This window comes from Lithobates pipiens, unplaced genomic scaffold, assembly GCF_037356315.1.
Source record: "Lithobates pipiens isolate NorthernLeopardFrog02 unplaced genomic scaffold, aLitPip1_a1.2 Scaffold_27, whole genome shotgun sequence".
In the NCBI taxonomy this organism is placed as follows: Eukaryota; Metazoa; Chordata; class Amphibia; order Anura; family Ranidae; genus Lithobates; species Lithobates pipiens.
In genome coordinates, this window is record NW_027507788.1 from 38,306,533 (window position 1) to 38,331,769 (window position 25,237).

Here is a 25,237-nt window from a genome sequence, read left to right on the forward strand (position 1 = left end):
CTGAAAAAATTGAGTCCATTTTGAACTTCCTGTACCTTATGGACTCGTTTAACGGTTTCAGGTTGAGAATCAACCGAAATTTTCCTGTCGGTTTCTTTACTAGGAAAACATGGGAATAAAACCCCTCCTGCTGTTCTTGCAGGGGTACCTGTACTACTACACCCTGTTGCATCAGTTCCTCTAGAGAGGACTTCATGGCCAGGGCCCTTACCGGGTCCCGCGGGGTGTTGGTAATCAGGAACCTCTTTGGGGGGTTGTTGACACACTCGAGTGAGTAACCCTGCGCGAGAGTGGTCAGGATAAACTGATTTGAAGTTATCCCTGACCACTGCGGAAGAAATTCTTGTAGTCTCCCGCCCACCCGCAGAGACAAGTCATTGCGATCTTTCGGCCTGTGTAGGAGGACGGAAGAGAATTCCGCCTCTACCCTACGGCTTCGGGGCGGACCAACTTTTCCTTCTCCCCTGCAACTTGCCGTCCTGATCCTGAGTTTTTTGAGGTCGAAAAAGACGTTTTGGTACCTGCTTTTTCTTTTTGACCGGAAAGGATCTTTTCTTATCGGCTGTCCTGTCAAGAATATTATCGAGGTCAGGGCCGAAGAGCAAGTCCCCTGAAAAGGGTAACCCACACAGCTTATTCTTTGAAGCCGAGTCACCAGGCCAGGTTTTAAGCCATAAGGCTCTTCTTGCAGCATTAGTTAGAGCTGCTGACCTGGCTGATATCTTAAATTGCCTCAGCTGAGGCATCTGCAACATAAGCCACTGCCGCAGTCAGGGTAGGAAAAGAATCTAAGATTTCCTGTTTGGGGGAATCTGCAGCTATATGTGACTTTAACTGGTTAATCCAGTATTCTAAATTTCTGGCTACACACGTTGTGGCCATTGCTGGTTTTAAATTGCTCATAACTGATTGCCATGATCTCTTGAGCAAAAGATCCATGCGTTTGTCCATCGGATCTTTCAAAACTCCCATGTCCTCAAAGGACAGATCCGTGGACCTTGAAACCTGGGAAAAGGCGGCATCCAGTCTGGGCACCTTGTTCCACACTGCTGCAGGGTCCTCCTCAAAAGGAAAACGCCTTTTGTGGGCTTTGGAGAAAAAGGGCTTTTTCTCTGGATCCTGCCATTCTTTCCTAATGGCCTCAGAGATGACCGGATGAACTGGGAACGTTCGGCCCTTAGGCACACCCAACCCAGCATACATGCGGTCATGGAGTGATAATTCCTTTTTCTCCTCACTTAAACCAAGCGTAGCATGAATGGCTTTAAAGGAGCCCATCGACCTCTTCAAGGGACAGTTTGAATTTAGAGGGGGTTACCTCAGAATCCTCCAACTCCTCTTCCGAATCTTTAACGGAAAGAGCAGTGGACTGCTTTTCCCTATCTGAAGGGTCTTCAGGCAGAGCTTCCAACACCGGGATTGAGAGAGACCCCTGGGAAGACTCTGAAGTGGAAGGCTGACTAGCAGCCTGGTTCGCTAGTGAGTCACGAAAATTCTGGATCGTGGCGTATAGCTCCTTCTTTACAGAGGCCACCAGATCCTCACATACAGAGGCAGATTCCTCCTTAATTAAAGAAGTAATGCAGGGACTGCATAGGGTTTTCTTCCAATTTTCTCCTCAGCTTGGCCCTGCAAGAAGGACATCTTTTCTTTGGATCAGAGCTCTTAGCCTATGAAGAAAAAGACAAAAAAGGGAAAAAACCAGGGAACCCTTAGTGAGACCCAGTCTCAGCCTTGATAGGGATCACCACACAGGTTCACTGAGAAGAAACCAGTCAGCTTCTAGTGCCCAGACAGGCCCCTTGCCACAAGGGGGGAAAGAAAAAAAAAGCGAGACCAAACGCCAGGAAATAAAAGAAGGCAGACTTTAACCGCTGCCTCTTACCTGGGCTTTGCTGGTGCCTGTGCCTGTCCCCACCGCTGCAGACGCTGAATCTTCCATTACAGGTGTGCAGAAATCCACTTGTGGCTACACGCCGCCTCCGGACTCCAATAATGCAGCTGCACCGGACCAGAAGCGGAAAAAAGGCACCAGCACCTGTCCTCCCTCCTCCCCCCTGCATCCACGCCGGAAACGACGTTTCAGCCGACCCGATGACCCGCTCTGTCACTTCCGGCGCGACCGCCGGAAAAAATATGGCGGCGGCACACGCGCGCCGCCGCGCCTACGAACGTGCGGGCCACCGAGTCTTCGGCTCTCTCCGAGCACAAGAGGGGAAGAGGAGCCCGCTTGCTACCGCTGCCGAGGCGTGGGTAGGTCGGGAGGACAGCGGGTCTCTAAAGGAGGAAAAAAAGGGAAAGAAGCCTAGTCCCTCAGGAACACCTGAGAGAAACTGACTCCCTCCCAGAAGATGTTCCCTCCGGGCCGGAGGAAACACAATAACTGAGGTGTGGTAGGGAGGCGCCTCCCTTTAAAGTCTGGAGGAAGAAGGTGTTTCCTAACGAGGAGGGAGGAGTCGCTATCTCTCAGGTGCTGTCCTGAAAGACGCCTTGGGAAAAAACGTTTAATAGTAACTCCCCTGCAGCCCGTCCCCCATCCCAAATACTTACCTGAGCCTGATATCAATCCAGCGCTGTGCACATCTACAGCAGCTCTTCCCCCTTCTTCCCAGCTCACAGGCTTGGCTGAGAGCAGCAGGAGCCACTGACTATGTACCAGGCTATGTGTGTTTGAATAGATGCAAACAACCTGGCACGGGATTGAGCACTCACAAGTGCCCCCCCTAGGAAGTGGCTTCTTAGGATTTATATAGCACCAACAGTTACGCAGTGGTTTATATGTGTACATAAAGCCAAAGAAAGTTGCTCTAAGTGGGGAATATGGTTAGTATATGTATAACAGTGAAATGTAAATGCATGTTAATATGATTTTTGTTATGCATATATATCCTTACACATGTTCTTTTGCCAATTATAGACTTATTCATGTCCTGTTGTAACCTCCTACCCCTGAAAAAGAGAACAAATACCGTAGACTTCAAACGCATTGGGTGTCTGTTGCTTTTACCATATTTTCAACAGATCAGTGGTGGTTGTCAACTGTTTATTGCTTACGAGTTAAATTGTTGAAAAAATCTGGTCCCCAACCAGAAATGTCAACCAAAAAGAAAGAGCGAGGGGGCTCCCCCTGGTTACCTGAGCTGTTTCGGGGGCACGGGTGTTTGGGTAAGTCCTTGTGAAGTGTTTCTTCCATATTGTAACTCTGTACTTTTCCCCATTGTATCTTTTGATAATATATTACCGTTAACCGTATACCTAATTCTTAGACATATGTATTTCCTGAGGAAGCTGAAAAGCGAAACTAGTCGAAATACATCATCTCTTACACCAATTGTGGACCATTTGTATTGTCAAATGTTTTTATACTCAAATAAATTGATATACATTTTTTTATCCGTTTTTTCAATGTTGTATACTTTGTGTATCGCACCGTAATAGTCCCCTCGCTCTCTCTTTTTGGTTGACATTTCTGGTTGGGGACCATATTTTTTCAACAATTTAACTCATACTTATTTGGGATGAAGGTGCTTGTTGTAACTTTCCAATTGTAATCTAATATTATGTTGTTACATGTTTATTGCATACATCTGTACCTGCATCCAGCATATTTTTATGCATCGTACCTTATCCATTTTAACCTTGATCAATTGAAATTTGTATTTTTTGCACTTCCTACCGTATAGTTGTTCACTGCCCCTACAAAGCGGAACTTTTTTGGCTTTATTCATTTATATTTAGCGATGTGGGTCAGTGCAACCTTTTGTTTTGTGGCCATCTAGCACCATTTATAGAATTCCATATGTGTACATAATGCTACATTCTCCCATGCAGTTATTTTTCAGTCTTCCATGTTGTGGGCTCTACAGAGCTTTACACGCTACTACATATACCAATACTCTTCTTACCTGACCAATACGGCCCTGCCAGCCCATGCGGCACAATCCAGCAGCTGCTAGAATAATGGCACTGAAATTTTCGTGTTCGTCAAGTTTTTTCAAGCGTGTATTTAAGTTACCTCGCTAAGAAAAATGAGAGTTAAGGACTGAAAACGAAATGCAAGGTAAAAAAAAAAAAAAAAATAACCTACGGCATGAACAACACTTAGTGTAAGCCAATGGCTGCAGCTAAAGTATACAGTATGTAAGGTTACATTTTTTTCACCCCCATTTTGGATAGGATAGCAAATGGTTAGAACTCCCGTTAGGAGGGGGTGGGGGTTTCCCTTCCTGTTTTGTAGACACAACAGGAATTGAGAATAAATCTTTTTACAGTGGGTAAAAGCCCTGCAAGTACAAAAATGCTTGATCCTGGCAGAAATACATTGAAATTGTAATTTCACATGGTGAGCAGACATCATGCCTTTGCTGCATGGAAATCCTGAACAGTGTTGGCAGTCTTGTCTTATGGAGATGAGGAGAGGGGGAGGTTTTCTGTCATAAGGAGAAGGAGAAGGAGAAGGAGAAGGAGAAGGAGAAGGAGAAGGAGAAGGAGAAGGAGAAGGAGAAGAAGAAGACGACCATGTTGTCAGCCCAGCTTACATTTCTGTACAGCAGAAGCAGTGCTGGAAGTACACTGGAATTCTGGCAGGATCAACCAGTATTTTCAGAACTTTCAGTATTTTTTTAAAAAAGAGCCAAAGACATGGTAAAATGATTAAAGGGGTTGTAAACCCTCAAGTTTTTCACCTTAATGCATTCTATGCATTAAGGTGAAAAACCTTTTGTAGTGCAGCAGCCCCCCCAAAGCCCTCCCTTTTAATTATCTGAACTCGACCATTGCAGCGACAGGGACTGTGTTCTCATTGGCTAGATTGATAGCAGCAGGAGCCATTGGCTCCCACTGCTGTCCATCAAAGCCAGTGACGCGGGGGGCAGGGTCGAATCCTGCTGTCTGTGTCAATGGACGCAGCAGCAGGACTCAGGGCGCACCCATACGAATGCCCCCAGGAGCACCGCTGGGGGACCCCAGAAGAGAAGGCTTGGGGCCCCTCTGCGCAAAACCCTTGCACAGAGGAGGTAAGTTTGACACGTTTGTTATTTAAAATATATAAAATAACTTTTCCAAACCCCTTAAGTATTGAACAGTTGCCCTGAATGTTTTTTTTAATCACAAATACACTAAATTGTTTAGCTGTCCCCAAGATTCCACCATTATCCCTGAACTCCCCTTCATAATTTAAGTAGCATTACACTTTAACATGTTCTGTTCATACCTCCAATTTTCAAGGGAATTTTTACCAACCTTTGTATATTAGGCATATCAAAAATATCTATTGATTGGAAGACACCCCAAATTATAATATGAAACAAATACTAGTGAATATTTATCCTATTGCTAAATTGAGTTTATTTTTTTTACTGTAGAGTTGACAACCCTGCCGTGGTCCTCCCACCCTCTTTTCTTTCGCTTCCTCCTTCTCCCCCTTCCTGGACACCTCAGGTGTCTACTTTGCTACCCAAAAATTCTTGGACAATGCCACCTGATATGCACTGAGGCTTAGAGGCCGTGTCCTTCGCTATGCCTGTTCAATGATCGTCCCCTATCCTCAATGTAGAAGTGGTTTGTCCCATCTTCCTGGTATGTACATGTAAGCCAAGGTCTCCTACATGTCTTCAACCATATCACAGTACATTTTCACGTGAATGTTTAGCCTCCATGGCTTTAGTTACACATATTGTGGTGGCAGGATTATTTACAATAAATCGTTTAGTTCTCCAATTCTTTGTATACATACAGCCTGCTGACGCTGTCGTTTTTCACTAAGAACAAGATGTCATGTCATACTATTGTGTTTAGTTGCATACCTTTAAATAAAGAAACAAATGCGGTCACAAGGATACAATATCTTTGAACTCTAAATGAGGGTACGATTTCTTTAACTGAGCCGCTCTTCGAAGAGAACTTGTTCCAATTATACTGCAATTGCAAAAATGACATTAGGACAAATAAATCTATACTGACATAATGGTGATACAATGGCAAACAAGTGAACGTTAACATGTTTCACACTAGTTACACACACCATCTACCACATCTTTAGAAAAAATAAGTCAATTCAGACTCATCTGACTTTCCTCCCCCCCCCCCCCCATCAGGAAGAGGATGGGGCATCCCTGCAGTGAAGATTTCTCTGGGGTCCAGCTGCCTGCACAATGTGGGACATACTTCATTATTATAAAGTGACGTCACCAAAGCTTTACAGAATAAAGATATATATCTAAACTTCAGATTTAATTGTTTTATTCACTATTGACAAGCAAATTCATTTACATCAACTTATTTTAAAATTTGATTATTTGACCCCCCCCCCATGCTATCACAAGGGATGCTGTTCATTGTGATGACAATTATAGCAAATCAAAAAAAAATTAATGGTGTAAAAAAAATAAAAAATGAAAGCACCCTCATCCCCCTGTGCTCACACGCAAATGCATGTAAACAGGTAATTGCACCACACTTGTGAGGTGACACCACAAACTTCTGAGTGAGAGCAATAATTCTAGCACCAGAGCTCATGTTTTACATAAGCAATCTCTGAATTGAGACTCTCTTAAAAAGCAACCAAACATAACAATATGTTTCAGTAAATCATACGAGTAAAAAATTCCCACATGGGACAATTAAAAACAATTTTGTGTACAAAACATGGAAATGAGAAGTGTCGATACCCAAACTCATAAGCTGATTGATTGTAGTACAGCAATGAGATGGATTGGGTACTGTATCCAATGACGTTTTGGTTGTCTTCTTCAGGGATATGAATCACCACTCTGACATCCGAGAATTCTACCATAATATAACATTCTTTATATGCAATGCATCATATCAAAGTTTAATTTGATGCAATGTATATGTACACATATAAAGAATGTTATATTATGGTAGAATTCTCGGATGTCAGAGTGGTGATTCATATCCCTGAAGAAGACAACCAAAACGTCATTGGATACAGTACCCAATCCATCTCATTGCTGTACTACAGTCAATCAGCTTATGAGTTTGGGTATCGACACTTCTCATTTCCATGTTTTGTACACAAAATTGTTTTTAATTGTCCCATGTGGGAATTTTTTACTCATGTTTCAATAAATCATACTTTTTTATTATATATCGTTATGTTTAGCTGCCTTTTAACCACTTGCCACCAGCCATATAGCAAAATGACGGCAGCAAAGTGGTTTCAATATCCTGACCAGACGTCATATGATGGCTTCAGAATATTGGGCCACTGCGTACCCCAGAGGCACTTCATGGCGATCGTTGTCGCAGGGTGTCGCTCTGACACCCCACAACACCGATCTAGGTAAAGAGTCTCTGACGGAGACTCTTTACCACATGATCAGCTGTGTCCAATCACGGCTGATCACAGTGTAAACAGGAAGAGCCAGTGATCGGCTTTTCCTCACTCACATCTGTCAGACGCGAGTAGAGGAGAGCCGATCGGCTGCTCCTCAGACAGGTGGGGGGGGGGGGGGGGGGGGTCTGTGCCTCCCCCGAGGATGACCACACTGGACCACCAGGGACGCCACTATGACCACCAGGGATGTCACCACCAGGTATGCCACCCTAAACCACCAGGGATGCCAATCAGTACCCACAATGGATGCCAATTAGTGCCCACAATGGATATCACTGATTGGCATCCAGTGACATACATTACAGTACATCAGTGCCACCTATCAGTGCCCATCCATGCCCATTTGTGCCGCCTATCAGTGCCACCTATCAGTGCTGCATATTAGTGCCCAACATCAGTGCCCATCAATGCCAACTTATCGGTGCCCATCAGTGAAGGAGAAAATGTACTTATTTACAAGGTTCTGTAAAATGAAACAAAAAAAGTTTTTGGTCTTTTTTTTTTTTATTTGCTTAGGAGCAAATAAAAATCCCAGAGGTGATCAAATACCACCAAAAAGAAAGCTCTATTTGTGGGAACAAAATGCTAACAATTTAGTTTGGTTACTGTGTAGCATGACCGCGCAATAGTCATTCAAATTGCAACAGCTCTGAAAGCTCAAAATTGGTCTGGGCACGAAGGTGTATAAGTGCCCGGTATTGAAGTGGCTAAGAAAGTCCCAATTCAGAGATTGCTTATGTACAACAAAACAGGGATGACAGCAACCCCGATTCAGCCATAGATTAAATAAATAGCATCCAGCGCTCATGTTGAACCCTAAATTGGTAACCTGTAAAGGCTTTTAAAATGGTTCTAAAGCCTTAAGGTTTTTTACCTTAAAGGCTATGTTTATCTTTAGAACATGTTACACCCATATTTAGGGTTGAACATATAACATGTTTCAGCTACTGCCGCCACTCCCCCCCTCCCTCTGAGAGAAGGCGGGGGATCTTCTGCTTGCACCTGCCATCACAATTTAAAGGCAGAATGGATGGGCAGGGCTACAGAGTTCTGTGAATGAACTACAAGTACCATCATCCACCATGACCAACAACATGTAGTTCTTAATGAACTGTGAGGGTTCTGATGCGGACTCTTGTAGTTCATGGATTCTTCCTGCAATTCAGTAACTGGCTGCCTGCCTGTATCATAGGTATTGGCAGTGTACTGAGAATCTGCAGGATCCTGGTATTGAACCCACAATCTGCATAATCACAGGAACAATGTTTTATGGGCTCCAGTGTAAAAAAAACACTTATTTACCTGCAAAATTTTGTGCATTTATTATTTTTTAGAAAAAAAGTGAACGTATCCTTTAATACATTCCCTGTAAAAAGATAAAAAAACCTTCTGTGCTGCAAGATGGCCCCCTCACGCCCTTATACTTACCTGAGCCTGTTCTCGATCCAGCACTGTGCATGGAGAGACAAGGATCAGGGTCAGTCTGTGCAAAAAACATTGCACAGAACAGGAAAGTACAACTTTTTTTTTTTTTTTTTTTTAATAAATGGAAAGGTTTACTATTACTTTTAAGCATTGGGTAGTTTATAATAAATATCCGGACAGCGATATCACCAAAATGTGCAAATCGCAATATAGCACAATAAATCACAAATATATCATATCAATTCACATTTAAATGTCATGATTAAATTATAAAAATCTGCAATCAATACATTAGAAAATGTGCCGTGCAAAACATGCAAAAGTAAATCTGGTGCAAACAATTATTAACTCGCTCAAAGTGTCTAATGCTATAATTCAATTTCTTTGAGAAGTCCCAAAACAATTGTGCTAGGAGAATCTTCTTTATGCCCACTACTACTATTTAAAGTGTCCAGTGCAAAATGATGAAAGGATATACGTTATATTTTGATAAATTGTTTGTGATATTTTAATATTTGCACATTGTGATAATGCTGTCCAGATATGTATTACGGTATTTACTTTGGGGTGTCTCTTACATCTTACAGATAGTAGCTGCTCCCTTATATCCACCTAGGATTGTTTAGTGATCCGTGATGCAGTATAATGGATTATTTTACTGTACCTTTAGGTAGTTTGTCACCATTTCATGGGTGTGTACATTTCGTTCAACATAATCTTTTATATTTTACCAAAAATTGGGTATTATAATGTGTTCGTGTGCACTAAAAAAGTATTTAAAATGTTGTTTTGTTTTTTTTTTCCTGAAAATTTGCATTAAATGGCTGCACAAATATTGTGTGACATAAAAAAAAAAATGCAATAACCACCATTTTATTCTCCAGGGCACCTGCTTTCAGAAAATATATAATATTGGGGGGTTTTAAGTAATTTTCCAACAAAAAATAAAAACGCAGTTTTGAAATGTACGCGAGAAATGTCAGAATTGGCCTGAGCAGAAGAGGTTAAAATAATAAAACAACGAGAAAATAATATGAAAATAACCAAAGCAATCAAATTTCACCTTTCATCCTGTTTAGAAGAGACAGAGTTAGAAAAAAAAACATTCATGGATTGGTAGCTATGGGTAACAATACTTCATATATTGTTAAAAGGGTTTCTTCAAATGTTAATGTCACAAAAGCAGCGATTTAAGTAGTGACGCAACAATGAATTGTACCTGTTTTCAGACAAAGTTTCTAACTTATTCCCAGCAAGACTAGGATGAAACACAACTGCATCAAATGGATTTTCACGCCTGAAGACACAAAAAAGGAAACTCCTCAGTTACTAAAATAACAAAAACGACAAAATTATTTATACCAAGTTAGAGAAGTAGAAGAGGATAAAACATACTTGCATACGGCTCCTACAGTGAAACCAGCAGGTAATGTTGTTGGTAAATCCTTTAGTGAATGAACCACTAGGTCAACCCTAAACAAACAAAACAAAAAAAACTGCAAAATTACAGAGAGAAAAGTGAAGATTTGCTTTGTTATAGGAAACATGGAAATTTTAACTGAGCCTTTACAGGCCCCAAAAAATAATGATCCTTCTGTCTGAAATTCCTCCTAAAAAGAAACAGAGAGGAGGATGCCATGAACACGGAGATAAGACAGGGTTTGAACTTCTGTGTCTGGCAGAGGTACAGCGTGGCAGGCAAGGCAAAGCAAATAAGTGGGTCTATAGGTGAGCTTTTGGAATGACTGCGCAGTAGTGACATAGCGGTACAGTGAAACCACAGTGTGCCATGGAGGAATAGGCACCCAACCCTCCAAGAAGTGTGTTAAATCCTGAAGATTCTTTGGCCAGCATAGCTCTGCAAGAGAGCAATGATCAGAGCATCGGGGATGGGACAGCTTCTGTTCCTTTTATTTTTAGGTTACCTTTCTTTATAGTTGAGGAAATTACTATAAATACATACACACCAGACCAGTTGATGTGACCTTACTAGCAACTAACATTTTTAGAAAGGAAGTGTGCATTGACAACTTACATATTGCTAGCAGTGCAGGTTTCCTGCAATTCTCACTAGCATCCTCTGCACAAATAAAAAAACAAAACAATTTCCTTCATGGATCATTAAGTTTTATTCTTTGCCTTCTACCTAACCACTATCTATTATGTGTTTTTGCAACTTAGACCCTTCTCCTTTAACAGGCACCGCCACTTATCAATATTACCACCAGCAAGTGCCGTAGACAATTCCCTGATCATAATAAAATTATAGCACATTTGTGCAGCCGATTTTTGGCATCACGCACACGGACGGATTCATTTATGCTGCATTTTTTTCTAGCAGAACTTGGCAGAGAATTTGCCTCTGTTACATATGTGTGCATTTATGCACATATGGTGTTTTTTTTAAGCATATGAGTTTAGACTCATTCTAATGGCTAGACTAGTCATTTGTTCTAGTTAGTACATTTATGCACATATGTGCACCTTTACATATGTACACACGTAAATTATGCTCAGACACCTTTCCAAACACAGCTTTGGGCATATTTTTATGCCCCTGAACGCTGCATATAAATACGCTCATGAATGCATGTGCATGGCCACATTTAAATACAATGAAGCCGAGTTCATGGACATAAAAAACAAAAAAAAACAAAGGCAGGCGCTCCTAGCAGCGGCATTTTTTTTCTGCCTGTATGCATGAGCCCTTACGGTACAAGGCATCCAAAAGTCTGCCTACCATGGTTTGTGCAAATTCTGCAGTACTGGGAAATACATGTCGGCCTCTTTCAAAGGATAAAGTTCACTTTTTTTAAGTTCACCTGAGTCCCTGTTCTGATAGTGAGCAGATGAATCCCCCCCCCCCCCCCCGCCCCCAACGATTGCTGCCACTATCTGAAGAAAATGCAACCGTGTGGAGCTCCACCCACCCAGCCATGTCATCCTTTCACAATGTTCTGTGAATTTAAAGTTCCAACATGCTTTTTGGCTGTAAGCTTGTAGTTTTTAATGAACTACCATGGCACTGCAGTAGTTCATTGTCTGTTCCTGTCAGTGTGGTGTGCATCGGCCTGCCCATATGAGGTACAGACAGATATACTGACGAATCTGCAGGAGTCCTGCATGGCACTCACAGTCTGCTGATCGTGGGTGCAATGGGCTATGGTTCCAAGTAAAAAAAAAAAATAAATAATAATAAATGCACATTTTTTACCTGCAAAAAAAAAAAGTGCATTTATTTAATTTTTTTTAAACGCCCAGGTGCTGCATACAACTGCCCACAGACATGAAAGGCTGCGCACAGCTGTACTGAGGTATATATACCGGTGCTCACGTAAACACAAGTATAGAAAACAAGAATGTGCATGGTAAATGTAACACATGCCTCTTCAGGTTTTGAACAACCACACTTACTCGTTTCTCTCCAGTGCATGCTCCAGCTCCTTTGTAAAGAGGCTCTTCTCTCCTATCTGCAATGTGGAATGTATAGCAGTCAGTAACATAATGAACTATAATTCAGACTCTCCAGAGAAAAGTAGCTGTACTGACTAAAAACTACATGCTGCAGACACTATGGTAAAAAATAAAAATAAAATAATAATCAGAAAACCAACCTTTGATAAAGCAGTATCCAGAATGTTATCCCCTGTTGTGGACATTGCCACTAGAAAACAAAATGTGACAATAATATTAAAAACAGAGAAGAACGTGTGAAATTCTTAATTTTCTTATGAGATGAGATACAAATGGGGCAAAAGCTGAGGCAGATGGAATACTACAAGATCATTAAACAGCTAAATCAGCCTTTCTAAACCTTTTCAACATGGAGGAACTATTGAAATATCTTTTCCTTCTCAGGGAACCCCTGCTAAAATGTATGGTCAGTGTGATGGTTAGTGGGAAGAATTACCCCCCTACAGACAACTATTTTTTTTTTTTATCAGAGGCAGAAATTGCTCAAGGAACCCGTAGCAACCTCTGGAGGGGGTTCCATGAAATGCGGGTTGAATAACCCTTAGCTTGTTTATAAATCACAACATATTTAATTCTCACAGAATGTATTCATGCAGGTCTGTTCCATGGTAAAGACTTATGTTGGCCCAACACAGAGTGCAATTTGGCCAGTCCCCTACCTGACATACCTCGATTGATAAATCAAAGGAGCTAGGTGCAAAATGTCAGACGAGCGGTGGGTGCGGGCACTGTTCAGGAATTTTGGCAGTTGGCAGAGACAGCTGTCAAAACATGATAGCCCAGCAAAGGGGGGGGGGGGGGGGGCGATTACTCCATCTGCACCACGTAACGTGGACGAAAGATTCCGTTATATTTTTTTCCATTCAGCCTGAACAAAAGAACATCCTATACATATATGGCCAGCTTTATACAGGTACTGTTAGTTCACAGGCAAATAAATACCCTGTATTAGTTGTGAGAGCAGGCTTAGCAAAAACATTGATCAGGTCATGTCACTCACCAATTTCAAATTTAACGTTAGCAAACTTCTGACTCAGCATTTCCACCACACTGTCAGTCTGGATGCGTGCTAGCTGTAGAAAAGATATAGTACACATTGATCCAGGGTCGAATAGTTCCTGTCATACACATGAAATGTGGAAAATGTGGTAAATACATTTTGTCTACTGAAGTTAAGGAAGGCTCACCTGGCTTTTCCTTGTACCGACTCTGATGACATCTCCCCTCTGTCCAAGGCCATCCTAAAATAACAAGTTATGAGATCAGACTGGAAAACACAGAATAAGGGGCAGAAAAGATCCATTAGGTGCATGAGAATGATTTTATATGCCATCCATGTTCCTTGATATGCGTTAAAGCAGCATGGTTATGCAGTCTGTTACATTTATGGCATGTGTCATTTCATAGCACATTTTCTTTATAAATATTTACAATGCTGTTGAATATACAAAAAAGAAAAAAACAAAAAACAACAAAAAAAACAAACACACACACACACGGTTTAAGATTAAGATAGTAGTTCTAAAAAACTACTAAGATAGTAGTTCTAAAAAATTCAAAGTAATTTTGCAGATTCCTTTCCAAAACATTAATTCCTAAGTAATTTTACAGAAGATATACAATTATCTGAATTTCTAAAATTTACCTTGGTTTTGAAATTTTCCATTTTCAGAGCAAAACCCTTGCAAGGAATACAGCACTCTTCTACACGTGTCTGCCTCCTACTCTGCAGGCTTGCTCACAGTTTCAGTTAAAAGAATATTCCTCAATGGCAATATGGACAAGCTGATAAGTGGCAGGGCCTGGGGGTGGGACAGATAGTATTCTGCGTCTCCACCTCTCCACCCCTCAGTGCAATTTAACACAGAATCTCAAAATTTGTTGTTATCAGTGGAGCTCAGGCTGGACTTCTTATCAAAACCCCAAAAATGAGGGCGACACTTATCTGAGCAGAAAATGGGAACTCCTCTCTTTGTGCTGAGCTGCCAAAATTAACTACTGCGTCCTCACTAAAGTCGGAGGTATCACATGACACAATCCTTTTATTCAAACTAGGGAAAAAGTAAAACAAATTCTACAACTATCTTGGACTTAAACCATCTGCTACAATAGTAATAAAAACAGAGGACTTGGGCTGGCAATACATGGATCCGTTCTTTTCCATCAGTCAGTCAGGGGGGGCTGATCGGAAAAAGCCAAAACGGATTCCCGTACAAGTAAGGTGCACAGAGGCATCCTTCCCGCTGCGTTAGTACATTCTGACAGCGAGAGTTCAAGAGAAGTCGATTCAGCCGCTCCCTGCTGAACTGGGTGCATTTCAAGCTATCTATGGCCAGCGTTGGTCACGCCAATTTGAAAGAAACATTTATGTCAGACTTTAACCACTTGCCAACCACCCGCCACGGTTATACTGCGGCAAGGTGGCTCGGCTGCGCGAAACGATGTACTGCCACGTTGTTTCATGCACTAGCCTGTACATACAATCTCACAAAAGTGAGTACACCCCTCACATTTTTTGTAAATATTTTATTATATCTTTTCATGTGACAACACTGAAGAAATGACACTTTGCTACAATGTAAAGTAGTGAGTGTACAGCTTGTAGAACAGTGTAAATTTGCTGCCCCCTCAAAAATAACTCACACAGTCAATGCCTAGACCGCTGGCAACAAAAGGGAGTACACCCCTAAGTGAAAATGTCCAATTTGGACCCAAAGTGTTAATATTTTGTGCAGCCACCATTATTTTCCAGCACTGCCTTAACCCTCTTGGGCATGGCGTTCACAGGTTGCCACTGGAGTCCTCTTCCACTCTTCCATGACCACATCACTGAGCTGATGGATGTTGGAGACCTTGCGCTCCTCCGCCTTCCATTTGAAAACGCCCCACAGATGCTTAATAAGGATGGGCTCAGGCGTGTTTGCATGCTCCACGTGCAGAGCCTGCCAGGAAGATGGTGGAGCACTGTGCTAATCACAGGCAGTGAGACATTGTCCGACGCGTGGCTGCAGAGATCAGGCAAAGTCTCACCGCCTGCGATTAGCGCGGCGCCGACTTCCTGACGTGCTCTGCACGTGGAGCTTGCAAACATGCCTGAGGTCATCCCTAATGCTTAATATGATTTAGGTCTGGAGACATGCTTGGCCAGTCCATCACCTTTACCCTCAGCTTCTTTAGTAAGGCAGTGGTCGTCTTGGAGGTGTGTTTGGGGTTGTTATGTTAGAATACAGCCCTGTGACCCAGTCTCTGAAGGGAGGGGTTAATGCTCTGCTTCAGCATTTCACACTACATGTACATGTTGGCATTCATGGCTCCCTCAATGAACGGTAGCTTCCCAGTGCCGGAAGTACTCATGCAGCTCGAGACCATTACACTCCCACCACCATGCTTGACTATATGCAGGACACACTTGTCCTCACCTGGTTGCCGCCACACACACTTGACACCATCTGAACCAAATAATTATTATTGGTTTGCTCACATCAGACCACAGGACATGGTTCCAGTAATCCATGTCCTTAATCTGCTTGTCTTCAGCAAACTATTTGCGGGCTTTCTTGTGCATCATCTTTAGAAGAGACTTCCTATTGGGACGACAGCCATGCAGATCAATTTGATGCAGTGTGTGGTGTATGGTCTGAGCACTGACAAGCTGACCTCCCACCCCCTCAAACTCTGAAGCAATGCTGGCAGCACTCATATGTCTAATTTCCCAAAGACAACCTCTGAATAGGACGCTGAGCGTGTGCACTCAACTTCTTTGGTCGACCATGGCGAGGCCTGTTCTGAGTGGAACCTGTCCTGTTAAACCGCTGTATGGTCTTGGCCAACGTGCTGCAGCTCAGTTTCAGGGTCTTTGCAATCTTCTTCCAACCAAGGCCATCTTTATGTAGAGCAACAATTCTTTTTTTCAGACCAGTATGACAGAGTGAGAGCCATAACACCAAATTTAACACACCTGCTCCCCATTCACACCCGAGACCTTGTAACAACAAGTCACATACACCGGGGAGAGAAAATGGGTAATTGGGCCCAATTTGGACACCTTCCTTTAGGGGTGTACTCACTTTTGTTGCCAGCGGTTTAGACATTATTGGCTGTTTGGAGTTATTTTTGAGGGGACAGCAAATTTTGCACTGTTATACAAGCTGTACACTCACTACATTACATTGAAGCAAAAAGTGTCATTTCTTCAGTGTTGTCACCTGAAAAGATATAATAAAATATTTACAAAAATATGGAGGGGTGTACTCACTTTTGTGAGATACTGTATATATAATAAAAATGCCATAAATCTATCCCCTATTTTGTAGACGCTATAACTTGCGAAAAATCAATAAATATATGCTCATTGGGTTTTTTTTTATCAAAAATATATAGCAGAATACATATTGGCCTAAATTCTGACTTTTTTTTTTTCATTGGGTATGTTTTATAGCAGAAAGAGGTATTATATATATTAAAAATTGTTGGTAATTTTTTTGTTTATAGTGCAAAAAATACAAACTGCAGGGGTGATCAAATACAAGCAAAAGAAAGCTTTATTTGTGGGAAAAGGACATACATTTTATTTGGGTACAACGTTGCACAACTGCGCAATTGTTGGTTAAAGTAATGCAGTGTTGTATCGCAAGCGGTGAGGGTAGGGGTGAAGTGGTGGCTTGGGGGGGGGGGGCAGGGGGCTTGGTATACACATGTATACCAAACTCCCCCTCCATGTACAATGGATATAGGCAGCAATCGCTGCTATATTCACTGGCAGCTGATCATTGTAACTGCAAGTGTTACAATGTATCAGACTGTCATTTCAATTCCCTTTCTCTGTCTCAAAAGAGATATGGGTAGGGTTGTCCCAATACCACTTTTTTAAGACAGAGTACAAGTACCGATACTTTTTTTCCCCCAAGTACTCGCCGATACTGATTACCGATACTTTTATTTGTATGTCTGTACGTGACAGTTTTCAAATCACAATACAGATTAAGTGGCACTGACATGCAGCACTGATGAGCACTGATAGGATTAGGTGGCCCTGATAAGCACTGACAGGTGGCGGGCACTGATGAGTGGCACTTATGGACATTGGGCACTGATAGGCTGCCTGTGATGGCCCATCTTGGTACACCTTGCACTCGGTCGCATAAAAGCAGCAGGGGCCATCTTGTTACACGCAGCCTGAACTATATGGGCTGGGTGTAACAAGATGTCCGCTGTTGGCTTACTGCGGCCAAGTGCAGGGTGTACCAAGATGGGCGTCGGGATGTCCAACCGCTGACGTCGTCACGGAGCATCATTTCCGCTATCTCACCCGCTGACTTCTGGGTGCGCCGGGTTGCTTTCCCGGGTATTGATCTGGCATCGGGTGCATTTGTGTGAGTACAAGTACTCACACAAATGCTCGGTATCGGTATTGAGACAAACCTAGATATGGGGGGGTCTGTTTAGACCTCTGATATCAGACCAAGGTACCCCCCCAAAAAAAGTAAAATAAAACAAAAATACAAACATAGTAAGACCCCCCCCCCAGGTCCACCCGCACTCACCCCTTTGCGGTGACAGCCCAGATGAGTGGCCAGTGAAAGTGAGCCAGGCTCACAGCACTGTCCATCAGAGATGATAGAGCGTAGGGGTGAACGGGCGATTGCAAGCCGGCGGGCATTCTTTTATGGTCTTTTTTATTACTTTATACATATAAGTGCAATTTTTAACTTTATTAAATCTATGTCATACGGAATTATGCTGTGGGGAGTCTTATTTTCATTTCCCTGGGACCTCGAATGTTGGCTGATCGGTTTACCTGTTAAGGTTTGCTTTCCCGGCCTGTCTCAAATATAGAGAGAGCGAGTTGCTACCACGGTATGATGAGGTGACGCTGAGTATTACTACAGGCATGGTATCGCTTGCCCTCTGGTAAGCGCATAGTTTGTGTGGTGGAGGTCACAACTATCTGTGTTTTTTGTTTGCACAGAAGATTTCATTTATTTTCTTCATCACCTCACTGGACTATTTTGCTATTAATTTACTACAAATATAAACTGGGATATAGCATTTCCAGAATTATTGCTCCCATAATGGATCAGTGTTCATCATTTACAAACCGAAGCTGAATGGTTCTTTTTAAGCTTCAACAAAGCTTGCTCTACAAATGTTTGGTCAAAGCTTGCTGTTCACATTGTTCTTATACAAGCTGAAGTTCGCGTGAAACGGGCCTAAGGACCAATAGTCAAGCATGTAAATAGGTTGGCCAAATTTCATCTTTTCTTCCCCCAAGTCATTATTTGGATATGTGGAAGCCTGGGCTTCTGGGCTTCCAGGACACTCAAGATTATGTTGATTGACATACAGTATGCAGGAACAAGCGAGTAGGTTTGCAAAGGATCATCACTGATTCGTGATCCAAACGGGTCTCCCTGTTCGGATCGGCAACACCCTGCAATCCGCTCCGCTGCCTCGGCCTTAAGAAATGCCACGGCTTCGGCCTAGCTCCAGAGCGGCGGCCATCTTTGTACACCCAGCGGCCGTTTACAATGTGACCTCTCCGTCAAATAATGGAGCGATCACTTGTAAACAAACCAGCATCATGTCATGACGCCGGTTCCTCTTTCTCCTCTGTGTACTGATCTGTACAGTGGAGAGGAGAGATCGGATGGCAGCAGCGCTGTGGGCTGGATCTGTAGTGCCCACAGCGCTGCTCTGTGACAATTGCAGTCACAGCCATCCTTCCATACGCCAATACTCAGCCGTTCCCAGGCATGCTCAGCCAATATTATAGTGGGGAGATGACTTGGATATTACAGTGTTGGAATTTTCACAGGTTTTTGCAAATTCAATTATTATTTGCTGATCCGAAGAATGATCCGATCCGTGAATCTGATCCGAGGAACGATCCAATCCGTGAGTTTTTTGATCCGTTGCACCCCTACAAGCAAGTGTGCTTTTCAATAATTGTGTCAGCACAATTTCTCTCTATAGGACTGAATGAAAAGAGAAAATATATGCAGAATGTACTGCACATGTATGGCCTGGCTTAGAAGACAAGCAGAAGATTAAGCACTTATACCAGGCATGTCCAAAGTCCGGCCCACGGGCCAATCGCGACCCGTGTTCCGGTTTCGGACGGTCTGCCTGGTCATTTTGTAGTGTATCTCTTTTGTGGCCCCCAACTAATACTCGAGCGCCGGAGGCCATAAAAGACTCAGTTAGACTTACCGGTGACGGTATTTCTAAGAGCCTTTCAGGACAACCCCGGAGAGAGTGTAGCTCCACCTTGCAATCAGGAAACACATGCCCACTTTAAAAACACCTCCTCCTCCTCCATGGCTTCAGTTATTGTGGCCTTCCGACGCTGGAAAACAAAGCACAGAAAGCACAACACCATGGTAGAACTTAATACATTTACTAAGCATAACCTAGGGAGGGAAGTAACGGTTGTCCTGAAAGGCTCTTAGAAATACCGTCACCGGTAAGTCTAACTGAGTCTTTCTCAAATCGCCTTTCAGGACAACCCCGGAGAGGATAACCGAGAAACTTACCCTAGGGCGGGACTACTGCCTGCAGTACCTTCCTGCCGAAGGCCTGATCTGCTGCAGACAGTAGATCTAACCGGTAATGCCGGAGAAATGTCGAATAACTGGACCAAGTGGCAGCCTTGCAGATTTGTTCAGGCGTGGCACCGGCCCTTTCAGCCCAGGAAACTGCCGTGGATCTAGTAGAGTGGGCAGCAATACCTGAGGGAGGTATTTCTCCTTTTGCTTTATAGGCTTCTGTTATAGCCAACTTAAGCCACCTACCCAGCGTACTTTTAGAAGCTTTCTCCCCCTTGCGTGATCCAGAAAATATCACAAAGAGGGCGTTTGATTTTCTAAATTCTTTAGTAACTTTCAGAAACTGTAAAAGACATCTTCTCACATCCAATGTGTGAAAAACTTCCTCTCCTGCATTTGCTGGGCTTGCAGAGAATGTAGGTAACACTATTTCCTGTGATCGATGGAAAGTTGAGGATACTTTCGGTAGGAATGCTGGATCCGTCCTCAGTACCACCCTGTCCTGATAAATTCTAAGGAAGGGTTCTGTAATAGCTAGAGCTTGGAGCTCGCTGACTCTCCTGGCCGAGGTGATGGCCACCAAAAAGATTGTTTTTAAAACCACCTTCTGCAAAGAAGCTTCCTGTAAGGGTTCAAACGGTGCTCCCGAGAGACCCTGTAAAACTGTAGACAAATCCCAACTGGGAAAGTCTTTAAGGGCTACTGGTCTATTTCGAGCAAGAGCCCTAAAAAATCTAGAAATTAAAGTTTCTTTAGATAAAGTCTTTTCAAAGAAAACTGATAAGGCAGCCACCTGAGTCTTCAGGGTACTGGCTGCGAGACCCTTCTCCATTCCTTCATGGAGAAACTCCAAGACGGACACCGTGCTCTTGACCTTGAGTTCTCTAGAACTGCACCAGGAGTTGAACTTTTTCCAGACCTTCATGTAAATTGCCTGTGTAACTGCCTTCCTACTGGACAGCAGGGTCTTTACTACTTTATCTGAGAGACCTTTAGCCTTTAACAGGTCCTCCTCAGAAACCAGGCGGTTAGCTGCAGGAGTTCCACTTCTGGATGACTTACTGTCCCCTGGGATAACAGATCTTTTCTGAGTGGTAAACTCCATGGGGGCTTCGAGGCTAGGTTTCGAAGACCCGCGAACCAGGGTCTTTTTGGCCAAAAAGGAGTGACTAGTATTAAGTCTGTCCTTTCTTCCCTGAATTTCCTCAGTACTAGTGGAATTAGAGGAAAGGGGGGAAAGGCATAGCACAGCTGGTAATGCCAGGGGTGAGCGAATGCATCCAACCCTATTGCTGCATCTCCTCGGTGAAGAGAAAAGAATCTGTCCACCTTTGAGTTCTGCTGGCTGGCAAAAAGGTCTACCTGAGGAACCCCCCAGGCCTCGGAGATCATCAGGAACACTTCCTGATTCAGACTCCATTCTGCCTCTAGCAATTTGCGCCTGCTTAGGAGGTCCGCAAACAAATTCTGAGAGCCCTTCAGATGCACTGCCGATAGTGAGGCTGTGTTCTGTTCTGCCCAGGCTAACAACAGATTGGCCAGCTCCATCAAGCTCCTGCTTCTGGTTCCCCCTTGCTTCATAATGTAGGTAACCGCTGTTGTGTTGTCTGACAACACCTGAACATGGTGACCTCTCAAACTCTGCTGAAATGCCACTAAACCCAGAAAGATCGCCTTCAACTCCCTCCAGTTGGATGATCTTTGAGCTTCCTGTTTGGACCAGACCCCCTGAGATGTCTGACCATCCAGATGGGCTCCCCAGCCCCAGGCACTTGCGTCTGTAGTAAGGCGCTTGTCCACAGGAAAGGTCCACACCAGGCCCCTTGAGAGGTTTGCCTGGTCTCTCCACCACCAAAGAGCCCTTTTCGTCTTTGACGAAATTTTTAGCTGTTTTTCCAAAGGATCCTGATGGGACCAGCTTGACAGAACCTCCCTCTGAAGGGGTCTGGAATGGAACCTGGCCCACTGAACAGCCGGGATTGCTGCCGTAAGCAGGCCCAGAACTGCCATAGCCATCCTGACTGAGACTGTCTGGTTGCTCTGTATCCGCTGTACAGCTAGCTGTAACTTTTCCTGTTTTTCCAACGGCAGGAAAACTTTCTGGAGAATCGAATTTAATGTATACCCCAGAAATTTCATTTCCTGTGAGGGGGTCAGGATTGACTTCTCTAGGTTTAGAAGCCATCCCAGGCCCTCGAGGTGAGACTGGGCCCTCTGGAGATTGACTAGGGCCTGCTCCCTGGAGTCTGCAAAAAACAAAAGGTCGTCCAGATAAGGAACGACTGGAATCCCCTTCAATTTCAGGGGTTCCAAAGCCTCTGCCATAATCTTCGTAAAGACCCTGGGAGAGGACGAGAGTCCGAACGGCAGAGCCCTGAATTGGAGGTGCCATACCGAACTCCCTACCTTCAATGCCAGGCGCAGGAACTGCTGCGATGCCTGATGAATTGGTATATGAAGGTAGGCATCCCTTAGGTCCAGGGATGCCATGAAGCATTCTGGGGTCAACAGCTTTGTGATGGAGAAAATTGTATCCATCCTGAAATGTTTGTACCGAATGAACCTGTTCAGGAATTTCAGATTCAGGATTAGACGGTACTTCCCTGAGGGTTTTTTCACCAGAAAAATATGTGAATAAAAACCCCCGCCCTGCTGGTTTACTGGGACTTGAATCAGAACCTCTTGCTGTATCAGCTCCTGTAACAACAGCTTCATTGCAGAGGCCTTCTCCTGATCCCTTGGCAATGTTGTCACATAAAACCTGCTCGGGGGTAGTTCTGAAAACTCCAACCTGTACCCCTGATTGACAACGCTCTTCACGAACAGATTTGGAGACAGCCTGTCCCATTGTTCGCGAAAAGCTGACAGTCTCCCCCCCACTGGGGAGATATTGTCACTTGTTCTTAGGGGACTGCTCTGGGGGAGATCTAAAGAGGACTCCACCCCTGCCTTTGCCCTTCTGTGAACCCCATCTGCTCTTGTGCTCCTGGTCTTTTTTATGGGACTGCTGAAAAGCACGAAAATTCTTTTTAGCAATCTGCTTTTTCTTAACTGGAAAAGCCTTCTTTTTATCGGCTGTTCTATCCAGCACAGACTCTAAATCAGGACCAAAGAGCAAGTCACCCGAGAAGGGAAGACCACACAGCTTGACCTTAGAGGCAGTGTCCCCATACCATGTTTTCAGCCAAACTGCTCTCCTGGCTGAATTTACAAGAGCCGAAGACCTAGCGGCCAGTTTAACTGATTCTGCTGATGCATCCGCCATGTATTTGACTGCATTCAGGATCAGTGGAAAGGACTCTAAGAGATCCTTGCGGGGTGTCCCCGCCTCAATATGGCTCTTCAGCTTCTCTACCCAACATTCCAGATTCCTGGCCACCACCGTAGCTGCCATTGCTGGTTTTAGACTGACTGACGCAGCATCCCAAGCTTTTTTAAGGATGGAGTCAGCTTTTTTGTCCATTGGGTCTTTAAGGATCCCCATATCTTCAAAGGCTAGATCCGTTCGTCTGGATACCTGCGAGAAAGCTGCATCGACTCTGGGTTTCTTGTTCCAAACCTCTGAGTCCTTATCTTCGAAGGGAAACCTTCTTTTGAGAGCTTTAGAGAAGAAAGGGGCTTTTTCTGGGTCCTTCCACTCCTTTCTCACTGAGTCTGAGAGGACCCTGTGGACAGGAAAAACTCGCCGTTTTGTTTCGTCCAACCCCTGGTACATTTTGTCATGAACTGACAGTTGTACTTTTTCTTCCTGAATTTCTAGAGTAGTGTAGATTGCTTTTAAAATATCATCTACTTCCTCTAGTGATAGCTTGAATTTGGAGCCCCTGCTATCTTCTTCCTCTTCCTCCTCCTCAGAATCCCTGAAGGAGATGAGAGTACTACCCCCTTCGTCTCCAGACTCTTCAGTTTCCACCTGTCTGGATGACGACGCCCTGGGGCTGGGCGGTAAGTTCTGAGGCTCGGTCTGTGCGGGAGGGTTTTGTATCAGGATGGACTTGACTGAACTCAAAGAGTTTGTCAGCTCTTTAACCGAAGAAAACAAATCCTTATATTGTTGAGATGTTTCCTCTTCCATCAATTCTCTGATACAATTTCTGCACATTGCCTTCTGCCATGAATCTCTGAGGGGGGTTTTGCAAGAAGGACATTTTCTCTGACCTGGTCTAGCTTTTCCTAGTGATTTTTCCTGAAACGACATACAGGTTTAATTCACTAAAAGCTCTCAACAACCAGTTGCTTAACACCAAGCCAGTGCAGAGACCCACCACCAAACAGACCTACTAGTGAGACCCCAGAACTAGGCTGCAAAAGGTCAGAGCGAAGTCCACCTCTGACCTGCAGCGACAGGCCCCCAAGAGGGGGGAACAAACAAAGACATACCCACAGTAAAGCAGAGGGTGCCAGTGCACCTTACGTACCTGGGCTGGACCGGTGCTGGGGGCGCCTGTCTCCGCCATAGCTGGCTTGCACTCTTCCATCGTTTGAGTGAGGCAGCTATTTTACAAACAGCTCTCATTTTAAATTTTCCCGGCCGCCGCGTCATCAAGGCCGGCCGGAAGCGGAAGCACACGGTCACCTGACCCGCCCCATGACCCCTGCGTTCCAGGCGCTGAACCACGGCGCCACGCCCCCTCAGAGCGCCCGCGCGTCACCGTGAACGACGCCGTCGCCGCCCGGGACCCGGCGCCGAAAACGGAGCCATGCCGCTGACCTGCAGCGGCCTCCGCCAGCAACAGAGCCCTCCCTGCGCTAACAAGCGGACACCGGGCACCCGACGCCGGCACTCCGAGGGTCCTTACTCCCGTGAGATGGCGGGACCAGGAGCTCCAGGAGTCCTCTCCCCGTGGAGATGCTGCTGGGGGTCAAAGAGAAACAACCTGCAACAAAAGGTAAGCCTTACTCCCCTGCAGAGAGTGTAGCTCTCCCTGGTTCAGGCACATGCTTCCTCCAAGGAGGAAACACAATAACTGAAGCCATGGAGGAGGAGGAGGTGTTTTTAAAGTGGGCATGTGTTTCCTGATTGCAAGGTGGAGCTACACTCTCTCCGGGGTTGTCCTGAAAGGCGATTTGAGAAAGATGTACATGCTGGCTGCCTTGGAAGGAGCAGGGAGGGGGCGGGACGAGTGACATACAGGAGTATTTACACGGGGACCTCTGTAAAAGGAAGTCCCGTCTCCTGTGCTGCCATTGGACAACTGTTCTGTCCATCACAGGAGGTGGGGCTTTCTATTAAAGAGGCCGCAGAGAAAACAGGAGTTTCTCCTGTATGTCTGTCAGCACTCGTCCCGCCCCCTCCCGGTCTCCTTCAAGGCTGCAGATGTGCATGAATCAGGCTGCACTGATGGCAATGGTGAGTCTGCATTCATGTCAATAGGGGCTCTGCATTCAGGACAGGGGGGGGCGCTGCATTCAGGACAGGGGGGGGGCGCTGCATTCA

The 25,237-nt window shown here is 44.4% G+C and overlaps 1 protein-coding gene across 2 annotated transcripts in view; it reads right to left on the bottom strand.

Moving 5' to 3' along the window:
* HMBS (hydroxymethylbilane synthase) overlaps positions 1 to 25,237 on the bottom strand; it is a 41,701-nt gene that overhangs the window by 10,957 nt on the left and 5,507 nt on the right. Inside the window, exons 1-9 of one of the 2 annotated variants that reach the window (XM_077456823.1) lie at positions 13,902 to 14,052; positions 13,444 to 13,497; positions 13,257 to 13,329; positions 12,397 to 12,446; positions 12,197 to 12,252; positions 10,178 to 10,255; positions 10,002 to 10,079; positions 5,841 to 5,916; positions 3,906 to 4,019 (exon numbers count right to left, since the gene is read on the bottom strand). In XM_077456823.1, coding sequence (XP_077312949.1) covers positions 3,906 to 4,019; positions 5,841 to 5,916; positions 10,002 to 10,079; positions 10,178 to 10,255; positions 12,197 to 12,252; positions 12,397 to 12,446; positions 13,257 to 13,329; positions 13,444 to 13,497; positions 13,902 to 13,922 — 600 coding nt within the window. In that variant the 5' untranslated portion in view covers positions 13,923 to 14,052. Of the gene's footprint in view, positions 1 to 3,905; positions 4,020 to 5,840; positions 5,917 to 10,001; positions 10,080 to 10,177; positions 10,256 to 12,196; positions 12,253 to 12,396; positions 12,447 to 13,256; positions 13,330 to 13,443; positions 13,498 to 13,901; positions 14,053 to 25,237 lie in introns of those variants that run through there. The other variant, XM_077456824.1, reaches the window with a different exon arrangement.